Below are 19711 nucleotides of genomic sequence, written 5' to 3'. Positions count from 1 at the left end.
GCCGCCCGTCCCAGCACTTGTCTTGCACCCACTGGTGTATGCCGCCACAGGCCAGCACTTATTTATTGGCACCTGCCTACCCCCTTAGGCACTTAAAGCTGCTCACCCCCTAGCACTTCCCTCCTGGTAGACCTAGCACTTAACCCTATTCCTTCATCCCCTGACTTCTCTCTTATGAAGGGTCGCAAGGCCTTGTAGGTCCGCCTCTTATCTTTCATGTTCAATTGATTTGCATTCCTATGTTCCCTCCCTTTTGCCCTGTGGCTGCTTTGAAACACAATTTACTTGTTGTATAAGCGTCTTACAAATGCACAATCAATAAATAAAAATGTCCCAACTTTAAATGATCACACTGGTTTCAGGTCTTGGCATCTCATTAGCTGATCTGATCATCTGTTTAGAGATGTTTGGAGTAGCCTCTGCCTCAGAGAACAAGATGGGGCAGAAAAGGCAGACCGTCTAATTCCAGGAGATCTGATCCAAGCGCGCATTCCCATGAACTGCCTCCTGGGAGTCCGAGTGCAAACACGCACGACAAAAGCTGTTTTAATTGCACATGAATATAAAGGAGCCACATTTTGCCTGTGGCTTATAATGTTAAGATACAGTGTGCACGTTTATTATAGGCGTTTAAAGTAATGCTTACCCTGTATCACCCACAAGACTGCACAGACCTGGCTACACCTATTGGGAACATAATTGTAAACTCAAGACAGACCGTAAGGCTTTGGCATTTTATGAGCTATAATTGGCAGGTTTACATCGCAGTATAAGCCTAAATGGCAGTCTTTTCGATTCGAAAGATTAACTTAACTGCTACCAGCTGAGGTATTTTTAACTTTCTAACAACAACGCGGTCTGCAACAGACACTTTTAAAAATACTGCAGGCTGGCGAAAACTAAGAGCAGCTGTGATGAAGACTCTGGCCTGGAGTTGAGGGAGGGTGGGTGGTGTTGTTGTGAAGGGTCTGGCTAGCACCACAGGCTGCATGAAGCTGGGCCCGGGGAGGATACCAATGATAACCCCCGGTTTATCACCACAGGAGACAGGGGATCGCGGCAAGAGAATCCCCTTTGACACTAGCTCCTCAAGTGAGCCACTAAATTATAACTGTTGTGCTATCTGGGGTAACCATTGTAGCTCCATGACCACCTTAAAACCACAATGGTGATCCTCACACTGTCCCTTTAAGGGATCAGGAGATCATCAGCCATGATAAACGAAAATGCTAACACTTACACAACCCTTCGCTAGCCATACTCTTTCGGTTCCCGTCCTGAACCTGACCCTGACCCTAAACCTGAAACATAGACTCCAGGCATTACCCTTAATTAGAACCCTGACGAGGGTCAAGCAGAATGTAACTAACATTTAACTTTACCTGACAAGGCATCCCTCGGCCTGGATTCCATTCCTTAGTTCCCGGCGGGGGGCATGGCAGCCCCTCAGCCAATGAGGAGGCTCGGAACGGGGCCAGCCCCGCTCCGAGCCTCCACAAGCTTCACTCGGGCCTATAAAAATATTACCTGACTCTGTAATGCCCCAGCGGGTCGGGCTTTATTGCTCAATAATAAGCTCACACTAAATAGTCAAATTCCAACAGTGACCAAAGCTTGCTTTTTGATGTTGGAAAATAAAACCCCCTTTTTCCTTTTCTTTAATTTGCACATGGATTTAGTTTTAGTTATGCAGTCTCTTATCTCCTCTCGTCTGGATTTTGGCAAGAGTTTTTACTTTGGATTCCCGGAATAGGCAACATGTCTTCACGGAGTGCCAAACACAGCTGTCTGCACTATAATGGAACTTCAAAACCATGATCACGTCACTCCAGCACTTCGCTCCATGCACTGGCTTCCTGTGAAGAAGCGGATCATTTTTAAAAGCTTTGTTCATTAAAGTCTTCAACAGCCTAGGTCCGCATTCTATGCAGTCTCTATTCTCCTACTCCTCTCCTAAGATCTATATAAGAGAGGAAAGGTATAATTCCAAGATATGGGAAAGAAAGGCGGGGTGGCTGTACCTTTCGGGTTTAGGCATCTAGAATTCGGAACTCACTCAGACTGCTAATCTGTAGAGAATGCAATCTGCTTCTATCTCAGAAACATCTTGAAATCTTTTTCTTTAATAATCTTACTCACCTTCAATGTCGGTATGCGCTGTCTGAGTCACTCAAGCTTTATAGCGCCAAGACACCTTTGTTGCGCTCTGCAAAACTCATTTAACATAAGATGTGTAATGTCCTCTGAATGGCCCATTCCAACCCCAGTTTCAAGTGTCCGGTTCTAGAGCAGCAGATCTGCCTCGCTGCGAGGAGAGGGAGGACCTGAAGTTTGCTCTTTGCGAGCAGGAGACATATGTAATAACCCTCGAAGAGCAGGCATACCTTGATGGGCAGCATGGACTGCGGAGAGAGCGTGTAGTTCCAGGGACCGCTGTGCTCAGACGAGCTCTCCTTTTCCTGTTCGTGCATGCATAGCAAATTCAAAATTGCGCTGCAAGTCTTTGAGATTGCACCTTGGATCTGCATGAAGAAGGGGCAGGGCCAGTAAACTTGGTCAGAGAGGGAGCATGTGAGTGAAACCAACCAGTCACACTGCATACCGCAGAAGTACAAGTTACTTACCAACTGTAACTTTCTTTCGACTGGATGTTCCTCCCAAGCATTCCTCATCTTATGATATTCATATCCTGCCGTCTTCACTGCTTCGGAAAAAATATTTCGGCAGACGGCGCTCTGCATGAGGTCGTGGTGTCGATGTCCCTCGACGGGCTCCGTACCGTGTCGACGTCACCATCAGTACAAATAGCTCGTGCTGCGCCCATTGGCTTCAGTTCTGTTTTTTTCGAGGAAATATTTGAGGAACACCCAGGCGTGCCTCATCACTGATGGACTCTTTGTGAGAGGAAAGTGTAAGAAACATAAACTGTACTGCTGGGTAGGATGAGAGGGGTGATGAGGAATACATGGGAGGAACATCCAGTCGAAAGAACATTAGTTAGTAAGTAACTTGTTCTTCGAATGGATTGTGTGCTCCCACGTATTCCTCATCTTATCACATAGTGGTAATTTTGGAGGTGGGGAGTACTAGTTCTTGTTCTCATGGACGGAATGAAGTACCGCCTTGGCAAATAAACCCTCGTTAGAGGAAGAGGCATCTAAGCAATAATGCTTGATGAAGGTATGCATTGATGCCCATTTTGCAGTTGAACAAATATCTGCTGCAGGGACTCCTCTCTTCAGAGCCGCAGAAGTAGCCATCCCCCCTAGTGGAATGGGCTCGAAGCCCATCTGGGGGGGGGTCCTTCCCCGCCAATCTGTAGCACTCAATTATAGCCAGAATGATCCCGTGGGATATGGTTTATTTTGTCACCGCTAATCCCAATTTATGACCTGTATAACCTACAAAAAGTTGGTCATCTTGCGTAATTTTGACATTCTTGAAATGTAAAAACTGAGAGCCCTTTTAGGGTCCAGTCTATGAAACCTCTCCTCTTCTTTGCCCAAATGAGGAGGAGGATAGAATGTTGGTAGTATGATTATTTTTTTTTTTGACAAATTGATGTCAGAAACTACCTTTGGTAAGAAAGATGGTTTAACTTTAAGAACTACTTTGTCCTTGTAAAACATAGTGTATGGGGGTTTACATGAGAGAGCCTTTAGTTCACTAACGCTGCAGGCTGATGTTCAGGCTACAAGAAGGACCGTCTTCAATGTTAGAAGCCTCAAGGGACATGAGTGCAGAGTCTCAAAAGGTATAAAAGTTAGAAACTTAAGTACTAGATATAAATCCCAAGTTGGGAAACGAAAAGGTACTGGAGGGTATACGTTAGTAAGCCCTTTCAGGAATTGAATTATCAATGAAATTTTGAAGTAAGATGCCTCTTCCAAGGAGCACTTGAAAATGGACAGCGCAGCTAGATATCCTTTAATTGTTGAGATCTGGAGCCCCATTTGGCTAGATGTAATAGAAAAGAGAGCACCATTGGGGTGCCACATTGAAAAGGGTCCACATCCTTATCTTTGCACCAGTTACTGAACTTGTTCCAACGACATTGGTAGAAAGATTTTGTTGCTGGCCTTCTGGCCGAAAGCAAAATCTCCATTACGTCATCTGGAAGATCCCAATCCTTGTATCTCAACCTCTCAGAAACCATGCGTGAAGGTTGAGTCTTTTGACCTCTGAACGGAGAACCCGACCTTCCTCTTGAGAGAGAAGATCCTCTCTTTGCGGAAGACGTATCGGAGGGCAGATGGACCTGTCTAGAAGGTCCAGGTACCGTGTCCTCCTAGTCCAATCTGGGGCAATTAGGATCATGGTTTTCCTGAACTTTCTCAACCTCCCTGATTACTTGAGGAATCCCGGGGACTGGAGGAAATGCGTACAGAAGTGGAAATTTCCAGTCCACCACAAACGCGTCTCCTAGAGCTCCTCTCAGAGGAAATTTCCTTGAGCAGTACTGTTTGCACTTCCGGTTGACCGCAGTTGTGAACAGATCCACTTGAGGCGTTCCCCCAAAGGGCGATGATCTCTAGAAGGACTTCCTGAGCTAGCTCCCCCTCGTGGGAGACTGTGCTCTGCCTGCTCAGAGCATGTGCCGCTGTGTTCTGCTCGCCGGCTAGGGAACTGCCGACGGAGAGATTCCTTCTCGTATTGCCAAGACCCAGAGCTGCATTGCTTCTCTGCACAGTGTTAGTGACCCTACGCCTCCTCTTTTGTTGAGGTAGTACATGGCCACCGTATTGTCCGTCATTATCAGGACATTCTTTCCCTGTACAAGGGGCAGGAAGGCCTTCAGTGCTATTCTGATTGCCCTTGGCTCTAATAGGTTGATGTGTAGTTTGGACTTCGATGGAGACCAACGACCGCTGATTGTCGGATCGCTGGTATGGGCTAACCCCCTCCCTGCCCTCCCCCCCCTCAATGAGGCATCGTTACTACTGTTATCTCCAGCCATTGTTGCCAAAAAGATCCTCCCTTGAGGATGTTGTCGTTGCAAGCCCACCATAGTAGATCTTGAGCAACTGTGCTCGAGGCTTGCAGAAGATCCGACATGCTCCCCGAGAACTGGGACCACTGAGTTCTGAGGGCCCATTGAAGGGATCTCATTCTCAATCTGGCCCCTGGCACCAGAAAAAATGCATGAGGCCGAGCACCTCAGAAAATCAAAGGCCAGCATATACTGGGCATTCTGGAACTTTGTTACTATCTGCAGAATGTGGAGAGCTCTCCCCTCGGGAGGCGAGGCTTTGCCCGAGGAAGTATCCAAAACTGCTCCGATAAACTGGAGCTTTTGGGATGGCATCATGTGAGAATTCTTGAAATTGAGCGAGAAGCCCAGTTTGTGAAGGAAGTGACAGGTGATCGACAGATGTTTCTGAGCTTGTTCGGGAGAATGTGCTCTGATCAACCAATCATCCAGGTAGGGGTAGACGTGAGTCCCCCCTCTCCTGAGAATCGCTGCCACAACCGCCATCAGTTTGGTGAAAACCCTCGGGCGGAGGCCAGCCCGAGTGGCAGAACTCGAAACTGAAAGTGAGAACCGCCAACTGCAAACCTCAGGTACTTTCTGTGCTTGAGATGGATTGGCACATGAAAGTAAGCATCCTGAAGGTCCAAACATACCAACCAGTCTTGAGTTGGAGAGCCTGAAGGATCTGAGAAAGGGTTGAACTTGTCCTTCCTGAGGAACTTGTTTAAGTCCAAGATGGGTCTCAATCCTCCGTCCTCCTTTGGGATGAGAAAGTACCAACCCGTGTTCCTCCCCACTACAGGTACATGTTCTATTGCACCTTTCTCTAGGAGAAATTTCCTGCAGCAGGAGCGGGTCTGGAATTTTTACACAGCTGGTTCCCGGTGGCTGGTCCTGAGGCCCTTTTTAGGAAGGGAAGGCAGTAACCTTGAGCTACTGCCTCCAGTGCCCAAGCATCTGAAGTAATGCCCTGCCTTTCTTTCAGATGCTGAGAAATTCTGCCTCCCACCGGGGTTTTGTGTGATACGGGGGGATTTGGAGTAGGCTGCAGGAGTGGCTGAGGGCAAAGATACTGTTCCTGAGGTTGGTTTTGCAGTCTTTCCTCGTCCACCACGAGTGACATTTCTCTTGCCTCTTTGAAAGGCCTGTCCTCTTCCTCTACCAAAAGAGGAGTAGTACCAAAAAGAACGACCCCTCCAGGAAGATGAGCCCGAATAGGGTTTCTGAGGCTGTCGCATGGAGGCACTAAGATTTAGCTTAGCTTTCATCAGCCTTACTACCAAACAGCCTCAAGCCATCAAAAGGCATGTTGAGAAGTCTGGCCTGCACATCTGATGCGAACCCTGACTTTCTCAACCACGCAAATCTGCATAGCACTGTGCTTGCAGCCATGGATCTGCTGATACTATCGGCAGTATCCAGTCCAGACTGGAGACATTCCCCCATTGCCTCCTTTCCGTCTTTGACAATATTCAGGAAGCCTTCCCTCGCTTTCTGGAATATGTTCAGCCGCCGCCAGAATACAGTCCCAGAGGGTATGGTTGAACCTGACCAGGGTACAGGTGACATTAGTTTACTTTAGAGCCATTCTACCCGACGTAAAAACTTTACGGGCCCAAGCATCTACCTTCTTATCCTCTCTGTCCAAAGGGATAGATGGATATGCAGTCTGTCTTGAGGTTGTTGCAGCCTGAATAACCAGACTTTCTGGAGTGGGGTGCCTTTCGTTAAATAATCATGATCAGAAGTGGAAGTTCTATACTTCTTAGGAAAATTACTGTTTACTGCAGCAATGTTGTCCGGAGCTTCCCAGTTCTTTTCTTCCCTTCTCTGAAGTGCCCTCTGGAAAGGGAGAACTGGATCCTTCTGGGTGCCCCGATCTAGTATGTCAGTCATAACATCCTGATCAAAAGTGGGTGAGGCTCTACCCCAGCCCATGTATTCCACCACTCTATTCATTAAGGTCCTGTACCCTGAATCTGCATGTTCTGCAGGGTCAGGCTTTGCAAACTCTAGCTTAGGTGACGTATAAATGCCACTAGCAGAGTGAAGGGTGTCACACGGGTCTCTCATGTTCGATTCTGGATCGATTCATTCTTCTGGGACCTCTCTAGTACCATATTGTACTCCAAAAGGAGAAACCTCCTCATCTTCAGAGCCACTTTCTTCAAATATAGAAGACATAGACTTAAAGAAGTCTGATTTTGGTAAAGGAGTAAATCTCCTGTCTTGTTCATAAGTTTTGGTCGAAGGAACCTTCAATGGTATCGAAGGATTCTACGAGGACACCAATGGTGTCTTCGACAAAGGCGTTGAAGACGCTTTTGGCTTCGATGTCCAAGCCGTTGGCATCGACGAAGTCGCAGATGTTTTAAACGACTTCTGTTTTTTTATGCAGTGTCAGGGAAATGCTCGATTCTAGAGGACTCTTCGACGACTTGGCGTCGACTCGAGTTTTAAGAGTTTCACCCATACTAATGGGTTTTACCACAGTAGTTCCTGACTTCCCTGTGTTGTCCAATGGAGCGACTGGGGTCTGGCTCTTTTGAGGCTTCTTTGAGGGGGTCGAGGCCGCATTCTGAAAGACCTCCACCATCTTCCTTTGAAAATCTTCCCATTTTCTTGGGGGATCTGACTTAGTAGGGCGTCGTACCATTTCGGTAGATGTATCGGATGATGAAGAGGGAGAAATATGTCTCCTTTTAACTTTTTTTGGAAGAGGAAGATGAAGAGCGTCTCGATCTACTACGAGATCGGGATCTCTTAAGAGTGTCTACGATGATCCGATTCTTTTGAATCGCTCGATCTTTTATGTCTTTTAGACCATGCCTTCAAGGAAGCCTTGGAAGCTTCCCGCCCCATCGCCAGTTTACCTTTCCTCTCACAAAGGGCTTCTCCGTCATTGACTGACAGGAGCCACAGTCGCTGATTCGATGGTCTTAACCTAGGCACCAGAGACAAACGCAGAGGATCTATGATCGACATCTTCGATCCGCAGTCGATACATTTTTTGAACCCCGGTCTTGGGAGCAGAAAGGGTAGAAGACCTTTTTAGAAGGAAATTTTGAATCTTGCCGTTCTCGAGAGCGAAGCAATCGGAAATACAGAACTGAAGCCAACGGGCGCGGCACAAGCTCTTTGTACTGATGGTGACGTCGACACAGTATGCAGCCCGTCGAGGGGCATCGATGCCACGACCTTGTGCACAGCGCCCTCTGCTGAAAAAGAAAAATTGCGAAGCAGCGAAGCTGGCAGGATACGAATATCTTAAGATGAGGAATATGTGGGAGGGCACAATCCAATTGAAAGATGCTTACTTGAGATCTATTAGCAACAGGGTGGCCAGAGAGGCAGGTCTTGAACCCTATTCAATGGGAAGTATTTGAAGGAGGAGGAAGTGGTTAGAGTAAAGACTTGGAGCGATGGAGGAGTAGAAGAGGGTACAAGGACGAGGGCAAGGGTAAGGCGAGAGGTTGGGAGAAAACTGGAAGGGAGTGAGGGGGATGGCCTGATGAGCAGGGGATGAGGGGGGACAGGCTGTCGAGCGGGGGTCAGTGGAGAGGCTGACTAGGTGTGGGTGAGGGGGGTCTAAGGGTGAGGAGAGCTGATGAGGGGGACCAGGAGAGCAGGTAGGCAGACGAGGAGTACTAGGATGAGTGGGGATAGAATCAGGGAGGGGAGGGAAGGGGAGGTGAGATGAGAATGAGAGTGAGGAGGATGAGGGTGTGTGTGAGGAGAAAGGGAGAGGTCGAGGATGGGTGAAAAGGAGACTGGGTGGCTCGTTAAGCTTCAGTGGAGCCAAAGTGAAAAACTGCAAAGCAGTGAATCCTGAGACCACAAAGGGGGCCCCTTCAGTTTGTGGATAAACGAGCTCCTAGCAGAGCATTGAGGCGGTGCAGGCAACACCAGTGGCTAGAACAGAGGAGGGGAGCAACTAGAAAAGGGCCCCACAGATGTTAGAACATGGAGGAGAGAGACTGGGGTTGGTGGGCCAGAGAACCAGGACCTGGAACAAGGTAGGTGGCGAGTGGCCCGAGAGAAAGGCACTGAAAGCTCATGGGTGCTGGTTGATCTAAAACACTGAGCGTTGGTAAGAGACCCACCCCGAACCAGTCTTTAGCATAGGCCCAGACAGGACCCCCGTACTCAAGCCACCCATGGAGACTACCATGAAAGCAGGAAGATCAGAAAGACTGCACCAGCTAAAGACTGAGTGATAGAATGGGGATCCCTGGGAGATCCACAGGGTTCCATATTGGCCCAAACCTGCGAATCCCTCAGGCAATCTTCTAGAACCATACTTTTCATGTTGTGCATTTTTTTGGGAACTATCTGGCTTTGTGACACTAGCAAATCAAAACTGAACCTAAAAGGAAAAACCTATGGAGCATTTGGCATACAGCCCTGCAACAATCTCGGCGGACATTATTTACAAAATGGGAGAATCCATGGTTGCAGCATAACACTTGCATTTTATACTCACCCCTAGCACAGGCCTTGCCTGGCCAAGGCTAATAGGCTAATAAAACCGCTGTGGTGCAACGTAGGGTCAGGACATCTCCGCCTACGCCTGTCCGCATTGTGCTAACAGATTGTCACATAATTTCCATAGACCGTCTATATGGAGAACTCCCTCGAAACCTGACGCCCTTCTCATCATGGAAGCCCCAGGTAGCTGTGCGGGGGGAGGGGGGTGTTAAAGGGGGGGTGTGGGCGTTTCTGGAAATTTGCAAATGGCAATGCCATTGGTTTCTTTCTCCCACACTCAAAATCGCATTAGCATGGAACTGGAAAGGCCAGTTTGCAAAAGGAAGAGACCTTGCCTGAGGCCTTCGTGTCCTGGCGATTTCTCACTTTGCTCACAAGTTTTACACTTGAGCTCACACTTGCTCAGGGGCCAGATTCTTCTCACTGTTTTAGGTTTGTCCTTCAAACTCGCCCATGACCTCTTTATTTGCCTTTTTCCCATTTCCATCCACTTGTATTTAACCGCCTTCCCCTATAGCTCTTTGAGGTAGCCCTATGGGATTATTAAGCACTATACACAACACCTTGCATTAGGGGTTTGCAACTTTTGGCTCTCCAGATGTTTTGGACTACAGCTCTCATCAGCCCTAGCCAGCAAAGACAATGTGGAGGGATCATGAGAATTTTAGTCCAAAACATCTGGAGAGTCAAAGGTTGCAGACCCTGCCTTATATAAATGCCCACAGAACCACTCTCTTCTACTGGAACTGAAGAAGCTTATTTAAGGAGAAGGGTGCGATTTCTTTTTGTTGTTGCTGCTGCAGGAACAAACACGGTCTCCGTAAAGCCTAACACGACACGTGGAAAGCCTACTTATGTTGGCACCCGTGCACGCTGCTAGGCATGAAGGCTTAATCCTCCACCCTCGTCCAAAGTGTTGTACCCTTTGGCTCTGGTTCTTGGAGCTGTTCCTGGAAGGGTGTTTTTTTTCCTCCACTTATGCAGTTTATTTTCGAATTCCGTAGAAAAAAAAGTCTGAGGCATAAAAGTCAATTTAAAGGCCCCACAACCGCAAAAGAGAAGGCTTGTAAAAACATGTATGTTACTAGAGCTGTGCATGGAGGCATCTACAGTAAACAGTTCGCTTGCTCACATGATTGCATCAAATGCCTGTGCTAGGCATTCCCTTGAAACAGACACATGGAGCATCTAGTGATTTTTAAGAAAACATTAGGCTGTGAATGAACTGCTGCTTCCTGTGCATAACCACGGAACGCGTGTCCCGTGCTTGGGCGCAGTGCTTTTAGGCGGAGAGTGCCTCCCTCCGCCATGGAAATGTGACCCATATACCCAAGCCACGTGCATTTCTCGTCAACCCGGTGACAGGTCGGTGCGTGCCATGGATGCGATGCGTGCGCTCATTCCTGTGAAGCAGGCCAGTTGGTAGGTTTCACCGACCGCGTTCAGCATGAACCTGTTTACTGCTGATGGCCTCCAAATGCTCGCTGGCCCCAGTGGTGGCTGGTGAACCTTTGTAATTGGAGGGCCCCCAGATATGCGTGTGCGACCGAGTGTAGCGAGGGAGCCCGAACCAACCCAAGGGCGTCTGGTGGGGTTTCCCAGCAGCACCCTGAGAACATTGTTTAAATAATGGGTTAAAATTGTGCATTATATAGCATTTTTTGTGTGCAAAATTGATTAAAAAGCCAGACAGTTCCGTTGTGTAAGGTAACTCATAAAAAAAATCCAATTGATTCTCCTGTGCACTGTTGATGACTTGCATTTTCACGATGCCTTTCCCAGCAATATATGCCAGTATAAAAACACCTTTAATGCTGGCTCTACGCATACATTTCCAGACTACACCTGTATATGCAGTATGTTCAAGCTGGATGTGCCAATATATATGCCAGTGCCCAGTGTAAGAATGTACCCCTGTTGGCTTTGCTATTTACAAATGCCATGCCACATTAGGAAAAGCTGCCCAGACTGGCTGCAACTACGTAGGGCTGTCTTGACTCGTAAATAAACTTTTGCCATGATTGCTTTATCGTAGATGCCCAGTAAAAAGTCAAAGCCACAGTAAGAAATTGTTGAGAAACGCCACAAAACGTGTACCTGCCCCATTTAGACAAACCACTTGGAAGTGTATATTTAAACGGCTGTCGCTTACATAAACATAAAATGACAAGATTTCAGTGGAAGAGTCTATTCTTTTAATGTCTGTCACTTTGTAAAGGGTTAAAGGTCAGATCATCTTGCAGGGCTCAAAGAAAGTCACAAGGCTGGTCTCAACAATACATTTCTGCATTGCCACTGTTAAAACATGTTAATTGTTCAACCGACCATATAATCCCTACTCAAATACTTTACTCATCCCATTAATGCCGTGCAGCCTCGTATTCCTTAGATATGGCCGGTATGTATCCTGCAATAATTATCTGTGTTGCTGCTTCATGTCTTTTCAGCCCAGAACTGCATTTCATTTTTTTTTATCTGTAATCCACCGCATCGGCCTCACGCTGCAGCTGCACTTGTACTGCACTATGGCCTCAAACTACTGAACTTGACTGGTCAGCCTTGCACTGCATATGATTCATATCTGTATCCCACTTACTTTGACCCCTCAGCCTTGTGCTGCATTTATACTGTATTAGGTCTGTATCATACCTGTTACGACCTATCAGCCTTACGCCTCATTTATACTGTATTATGCCTGCATCTCACCTACTAAAACCCATCAGCCTTGCGCTGCATTTATACTCTCTTATGTCTGTAACCTACCTTCTATGTCCACTGTACGCCTGAAGTAGGCTCCGTACCATTAGGCGTGGCTTTGCCAGATTGTGCGCCTGCTCTAATTTTGTATTCCGTGGTTACTTGAACGCCTGAAGTAGCCACCACACCATGAGGCATGGCTATAATGGCTTCACCAAAATGGCAGTCTAGCCATGTAATAACACTTATCATGCTCTTCATTTTAAATTATAGATGCTCAGTGAAAAATATCCCTCCAGTCCCCTCCCACCCCACAACTCCCCCATAATGGGAAGGGTACTGGCGAGTTATCGCCCACTGGCCCCTTATGGACAATCTGTCCCTGACTAGCCCTCTACACAAGCCTTTCTGTAGCGCACACTGAAGGTGCAGTGGCAGCGAAATTTGGAAAGGCGAAGACTTGGTATTGAGAGAAAATCTATTTTGTTCATGGCTTGAACGTTTTCTAGTGCTCTTCTCTGCACAACCATATAGTGTATGCAAAATGTATGAACCCTCTTTCTTGGACCTGTGAAGTGTTTTCCCAGAAGAGGATCAGAGGTCACATGCTCCTTGGCATCCTGTGTCCTTCGGTTGTACTGAAATGGTGTCAGTATTTTATTCCGGCGTCTGATTTGCCCTCTCTTCCAATCACAGGGGTAATTTTCTTTCATGGGACTTTATTATTCTCCATCAGGATGGTAACTGTTTGAATGCACTGGCAATGAGAGACCTGCTAGATGGAACTCCCAGATGAATTATCATCTGTTGGAGGCTTCTCTGGGCCTACAACTTCGTCTTGGTCTCTTTCGGTTCAATAGTAAGACTGCGATAGCAGAGAGTGAATGCTCTTAACTTAACAGTACTGAAGGAACCGTCCAGAAAGTACACAAACTGAGGACATTTCTAGTTGGGGACTATTAGCCAGGGTTTATTTCAAGGGGAGCATGTAATCCATTGGGATGTCTAGGGAGAGCACCAAAGTGTTTGTCTCCTATTCACACTGGTGTGTGGGTTGGGGAAGGGGTGTATAGTTGTTTTCCACCTCGATTTGCCATTGTTAGCCACGCATAACCCTGTTGAGGGATTTTGTCAGTTTGTCTACAGATTGTGGGCTCGAGAGGTTGTTGGGCAGATAGCTTGCCAGCCTGTCCACATTGCCCCCCTGATATTGGCGTCTTGTTTCAGGGGTTGCAGGAAGGTGTCTCTGCTGATGGCATCATGCTCCAGTAACCCAAGACGCCTCTCAAAATTGAAATCCGTAAAGGATGTCTGGTGGAATGGGGCGCCCTCCGACATGGTGCGTTGTATTTCCGCCATGTAGCTGTCGATGGGTATCACTGAAGGCTTGCGCTTTGATTTAGTAATGTTCATGGTTTAAAAGCCTGTCTTCTTGAAAAAAAAAGTAGCCTGAGGCTTTATTCCAACGCACAAATGGTCCTGTTTTTTTTGTTGTATGGATGTGATCAAGCTAATACCTAGGTCCATACACCGTCCACTACCCACCATACCTGAGACTTGGCGATCTGATCCCCACTGTTTCCTCCCCTGCTCACTTGTAGATCCATTGCTGACAATTGCCCTCCTCCACTATTGTTCGATCCCCGCTCACTTGTTTCTCTGCCCCATAACCTTGTTCCACCCCCACCCCCCTATGATTGTAAAATAGTCTCTTGCTTCACAAAGCTGGGTCCAGGCTCAACTAATACCCTAATAACAAAAGGAAGTTAATTTTCAGCGCGCCATGTAACTCACAATTTATTTTTTTGCCTGGATTTACAGCGGGTGGGATCATATGTAGGCACCTTCACTTTCTGGCAGGGATCAGATCTAGTTCACGACATGCGCCGGCTGCATCCTGGGATGGGACAGAATGTGCATAGGCGGACGCAGTGGTAGACTTCACCATGGCAGGTGCTGGTTTACTATTGGGAAGGGAGTCTTCCTAATTCGCGGGGGTGAGGGGTGGCAGGGTCCATCTTGAATGCTGCATTTTTTGTTTTCTTCTTTGAATGATTGCCTTTTTCATCTCAGGTCCAGCTGGAAGAGTTTCGGCAGCTGAAGGAAGCGCTCCAGAGAATGCCCAGTTTCAAGGAGCTGGGTGAGGCACAGGGGCACCAGAGGTTCCAGCTGCTGGCCCCAGAAAAGAAGGTATCTCTCCTTCGAAGTATGCATCACTGCACTCATTGACCCCATGTGTAAAGAAGCGGCAGGGGCTCTCTAGAAGTCACCCATACTACCAGTAAAAGTATACTTGGGGGGGGCCCCCAACAAAATCCCTGCTGCAAAAACGGAAGACTCAACCATAGGGAACATTTTACTGTCTTTATTATCCAACACAAATTACAGGGATGACATTAGAACAGCATATCGTTTCCAGCACTCTCGTCCTCCAAATGTGTCACCCTGTTTTAACCAGGGGTGATGTCACAAAAACAAGTTACGTCCCCAAGACCTATCAGGGATGCAGGTTGATCAGTTTAGGGAAAATACATATGCAGGATTTAGGGGTTAGTTGGATTGCCACATCTGCTGGCTCTCCTGAGACCACCTCCACCTACAACAAATACAAAGTTGCAGGAAAGTAAAGAAGCTATTGGTCACTGCAAACGTGGTATGTCTTAACGCGAGAAGCAACTATGGATTGGACAAAACGAACGTGTCTTCCCAGCCTTGGGACCTTTGACAGATACTAGACTGGGTGTAACTTTTCAAGGCGATTGGAACAAGCGCGGAGGTGCTGGGTGTTCCATCATGTTGACATCTCTGATCACCTAAGCCTGAGCGAGTACATTCAGGTGTTATCGTTGATCGACACTTGTATCTTTCCACCTCTGGTTCGATGGGAACAGCTTCCTTCCATCTACCTTGAGTGAATAGGCATTGTCCTGCTCTCCCGGGTCACATGTGTAGAGACCACGAAATGGAGCTCTCCTGCTTTTAATTATGAGCATTTTAGACTGCTTTCCGTGCAGGTGCCTTATCGTCTTGGTAACTGAAAACCTTCTGTCTCTGCTTGTGATTGGCTAGGGTGTGCACCATGTCTGCGCTGGAAGCTCTGTCTGCCTGCCTTTAGCTGAATCGGGCCATCAGCCCCTCCATGTATTCGGAGGCCGTCTCCCGTTTCCTCATTTACTTCAGGGCACCTATAGTTTCCATCTTTGTTCTTGAGGCTTTCCATGTTGGTTGCAATTAAGCATGTGCACGTTTGATGTATGTATTTTGCTGTTTTCACCTTGGCAAAGTGTGTGTGTGTGTGTGTGTGTGTGTATTAGATCACATGCTATGCATAGGCCGACATCTAGTGGAAGCTGCAGAGTATTACAGTTGTTTTCAAAAAGGGATGTCGACATGGCGTGCCAGTAATACTAACCCTAGTGTGACTTCCACGGTACCCATGGTCCTTCACGCGTCGAGGTCACTTGCATAGTTTTTTTTTCTGCCATCGTGAGCGGACGCTTCTTACAGAGTTCAATTTTGGCTGACGGCGTTTGCTTAGAAGTTTAAATATAGTTACTCTTTCTGTCCTTGTCCTTCCGACATCGACAAATTCATCAACGCAGTGGAAAAGACAAGACGGCGCCGTCGGACAAAGTCAAGATTCAACTGACCCTTTCGGCCTTGGAAGGCCCACCGGGACTAGGCCCTTACAGTAGGGAGAGTGGGGAGCGGTCACTGTACAATGCATTTTCCTTCCCTTCCCTTTCCTTTTATTGCCTGGCTGCCTTTCCCATACATGGATAAAACACCCTTTACATTTTGCTCCACAGGTCATAAAAAATGTCTGTGGATCGACGGAGTGTGCAACCTGTGTCTGAACTGCAACCACGCCGAAGGGCACTGTCGAGCTTGCAAGCTCTTTAAACCTAAGATGCTTAAAGATCGCAGAACCAAGCGCTGGGCCCATCACGCCATGCAGGTCGAGGCCACCATGGACGTGCAGGGAGCTTCAGTGACTGCAGCATCGCTGTCTCTTTCGGAGGGCGAGGGCGACAGGGAACAGCCAAGTGCAAGCCCCCGACCCTAGTAGAAAGGCCGGCGGCTCTGTTACGACACCTGGTGGCAAGATCATTTCCACTTCACACGCCACCAGTGGTGTAACGGTACAGCAATATACCGGTATAATTACCATGAATCTCCTCATTCAATCATAATAACCTTGACCTTGTCCATACTGGTTCACCGTTTGTTCAGCATCAAAGCACAGTTTTGTTTGTTTAAAGTGGTTTCAGTTCGCTCAATTTAACACGTGTTAGACGGACGCAAGGCAGCAAAACAAATCCGTACACACAGTGGAAATTCTGGCCACTTTATTATTTTGTTTACATTGCCTGCAGCTTCCTGGCACCTTTATTTATTTGCATTTGTATAGCGCACTTGCAGCCGAGGGGCATTGAGGCACTGTTACAAGAAAAGGTAGGACTCGGTATTCACGGAATATACAAAAAGTATACATTTGACCAAAGGTCTCTTGGTTACACAGATAGAGGCAAGGATACAAAGGATGCATGACATGCCTTCCAATAAACTAGCACCCCCACTGACAAAGGCAGATAAGCTGGTGTCAAAGTCGCGAAGCTGCAGTCAAGAGGCTGCAGTGAAAAATGCATTGAAAGCTCCAGCGAAGACAGCATTGCTTGGGCCCTTTAGTAATGAGCTGTTATCTTCCATACAAAAATAAACACATTCTGCGTGAATAAAAAGCCTCCCATGTGCAATGCGGAAAGGTTTGTTGTCCCAGGAGTGGGGCTCGGGGGATTCCAAATTGTCATGTTCAGAGCCGGTTGTGTCAAGAATGCTTTATATTTTTTTCTATTTTGTTTTTCTTTCGGAGCTTTTAGTGAAAGAGACAGACGAGCCAGGCCCGTTGCACAGCAACCACCTTGCCCGCAGGATCATAAAGGTTTCAATTTGGTATAGGCCCTTTGAACACGCCATAAAAGAACACATTAGCTCCTGTCCTGCAGCAAACTTTGCTAAAGCTCTCCAGTGGTGGTCCAGTGGCAGGCTGCTTTGTATGGGCAAACGCCTTACTGTCTGTCTCGCCACTGTTGCCAAGGTTTGGATCGTGAACATTGCAGAGTAAAGTGCTGCATATAGGTTCGAACAGGGGCTACTTTTAGTTCAGAGACAATGTGTGAGAGCTACTGGAGCGGTGATGAGCATGGGGATTTGTGCCAAGATTGGTTTTATTGGAATTATATTTTTATTCCGGAATAAAAATGTATGCATTCAATGTGGCATTTCAATACTGCAATTAATTTAAACTACATAAACTGCAATCTTACAACTACCTCTGCACATTATAAGGATACAGTAGGTACTTGAGAAGTAGAATGTTACATACATATATTTTGTTCTGCAATCCTTTTGCAGTGTGTTAAAAGGTATTGTGGCAAAGCACTGTAGAGCTGACATGGTGGATTATGGACCTGCTAAATAAATGGGTGATTTTTAGTTTTGGCTATTAGGTGGCACTGAAAGTGCTGCCTATAAACCAAAACTATTGTCACGGGAAGCGCAGACAGGAGAGCCATGGATGCAAGGAGGAACACACATTCTGTGGGTATTGCTTGAATATTAAGAAAACCATGACCATGATAGTCCCGCTGGCCATTCCCACTGACTATCTTCCCCTCCTTGCCCAAAGCCTATGTCACTGGGATCGCAAAGTCTAGTGTTTGATTTCTGATCATCATTTTGAAAAGCAATGGCATAATTACAGCTGTAGACCAGCCCTTCATGTAATAAAACTGTCTTAACCAAGTGTACCATCAGCCACTTGATGTGTAAGCAGTATGTGTGTCCTTTCAGCAGTGCCTTGCACTTAATTCTTGTTCCAACAAACATTTGAAAACCCAAAGGTTGTGGCTCTTGTATAGGCATTAAATAAGCACTTGTAAGGCACTTCTGTTATATATGCCCAGGTACTAGCATCATTTTTAGCTGTTGCCTTTTTATGGACAGGAAGTAATATTATGGCAATGCCTGAAAATACAGAGATCATGTCTACACAAAAGCCAAAAGTGTTGGCTTTGTCAATGCTTGTCATTAGTAGACAACATCAGAACGCAGCCTGACAAGCCCATGTAATTTGGGAGATGCTCATTAAGTCCTATTTTACATTCTGGGAAATTTGCTCTTTCCATTATACATACTGGGCGACAAGCTCCATAATGCAAAAAAAAAAGCAGGAATTGAGAAGTAGCTCTCAAATTAACATGGAGCTTTTTGGCATATATTTGCCAATGGAAAACAAAATACATGCTCTTACTCTGCTTTTAGTCCCTCATTCATGCAAGCATTTTTCCCCAACACAGCTCTTCTTGTTTAAACGATCTTTGTAAATTCCTTCTTGAAATGCTCTTGAAAAACATATGCTGCCATTGCATATATGATATATTTTATTTATATAGCGCCTATACACAATGTGTTTCAAAGTACTTCAAGGCAAGGGAGGGAACGAGGGGAAAATACAAGAACATTCTTACAGGCCATGAACAGTAAGGATGTGAAATTAAATATCGTACTCGGCCTGACGACATTTCAGATAGTGCAAGAGCTAAGACATAGATAAGGAAGGGAGGGGAGAGTGGGAAGAAAATGGAGACAGATAGGCGACTACCGTACTAGGCCTGACGACATTTCTGGTAGAGCCGGAGAAAAACAAAAGGTGAGGGAGAGGGGTGCAGAAAGGGAGGGGAGGAGCAAAACAAGCGACTATCGTACTAGGACCTAACGACATTTCAGATGGCAACATCATCTGTCCCCTCTACTCCCTGGCACTATCATACTAGGTCTAGGGACAATTCTGATAGAGTAAGTGCATAGAAGAAAGTTAGGGGATGAGGGGAGGAGATAGAAAAGGCGAGAGGAGGAAAGAACAAAGAGTTAGCAGTCAAAGAGTGTAGAAGCAAGAGGGGAGAGCGAATACAATTGCAGAAGTCAGTAGTAACACAATGTTGATACAAGATGAAGATGGGAACAGCATGATTCAGGGTCACCATAAGTACAAGATGCGAAGGAAGTCCAGCATCAGAGTTGAGAAAGGGTGACGTGACGCACTGTGAATCAATGAAGTCCATAAAAGTAAAATCCAGCATTTCCCACAAGACGTGATGGTGAAACCAGAATGTATCGGGACAGACTCCGGCAGATGTAGGCTGGAGGGGACAGAGCACTAAGCTACAGGTGAAAGATATTAGTGGGGCTTTCAAACATGATGAGTGTGTGATCTTGGGCACATAAAGTAGTTGTTTGATCTCACACTTACCTATACACTTGGACGGTCATACCAAAAACACTTTAGCATAGTGAATCAAACAATTCAAGAAGCAAATAACATATTTTTTTACACTGGTTACTTTCTTATTCAGATGCAAAAAAAAATGCACTGCGAGCACAGCATTGTGATCCCATCCCATAATTTTAAATGTTCTGAAACATACACAGGTTTTACCTGTGGATGTTCTCTTGTTTTGCTCAGTCCGTAATGTTAGGCTGCGGTCAGTATAA

At 46.6% G+C, this 19711-nt stretch overlaps 1 protein-coding gene across 4 annotated transcripts in view; it reads left to right on the top strand.

The window, feature by feature from the left end:
• LOC138472131 (Golgi integral membrane protein 4-like) overlaps nt 1–19711 on the top strand; it is a 439726-nt gene that overhangs the window by 203835 nt on the left and 216180 nt on the right. For 2 of the 4 annotated variants that reach the window (XM_069610137.1, XM_069610135.1), the window contains exon 7: nt 14231–14347. The exons of the other annotated variants lie outside the window; for them this stretch is intronic. In XM_069610137.1, the coding sequence (XP_069466238.1) occupies nt 14231–14347 (117 nt within the window). The remainder of the gene's footprint in view (nt 1–14230; nt 14348–19711) is intronic. 4 annotated transcript variants of the gene reach the window in all.

The sequence above is a fragment of the Ambystoma mexicanum genome, chromosome 8 (genome assembly GCF_040938575.1).
Source record: "Ambystoma mexicanum isolate Mex_15411 chromosome 8, UKY_AmexF1_1, whole genome shotgun sequence".
Taxonomy (NCBI): domain Eukaryota; kingdom Metazoa; phylum Chordata; class Amphibia; order Caudata; family Ambystomatidae; genus Ambystoma; species Ambystoma mexicanum.
The sequence above is the reverse complement of the archived record's forward strand: the minus strand, read 5'-3'. Positions and strand labels throughout refer to the sequence as shown.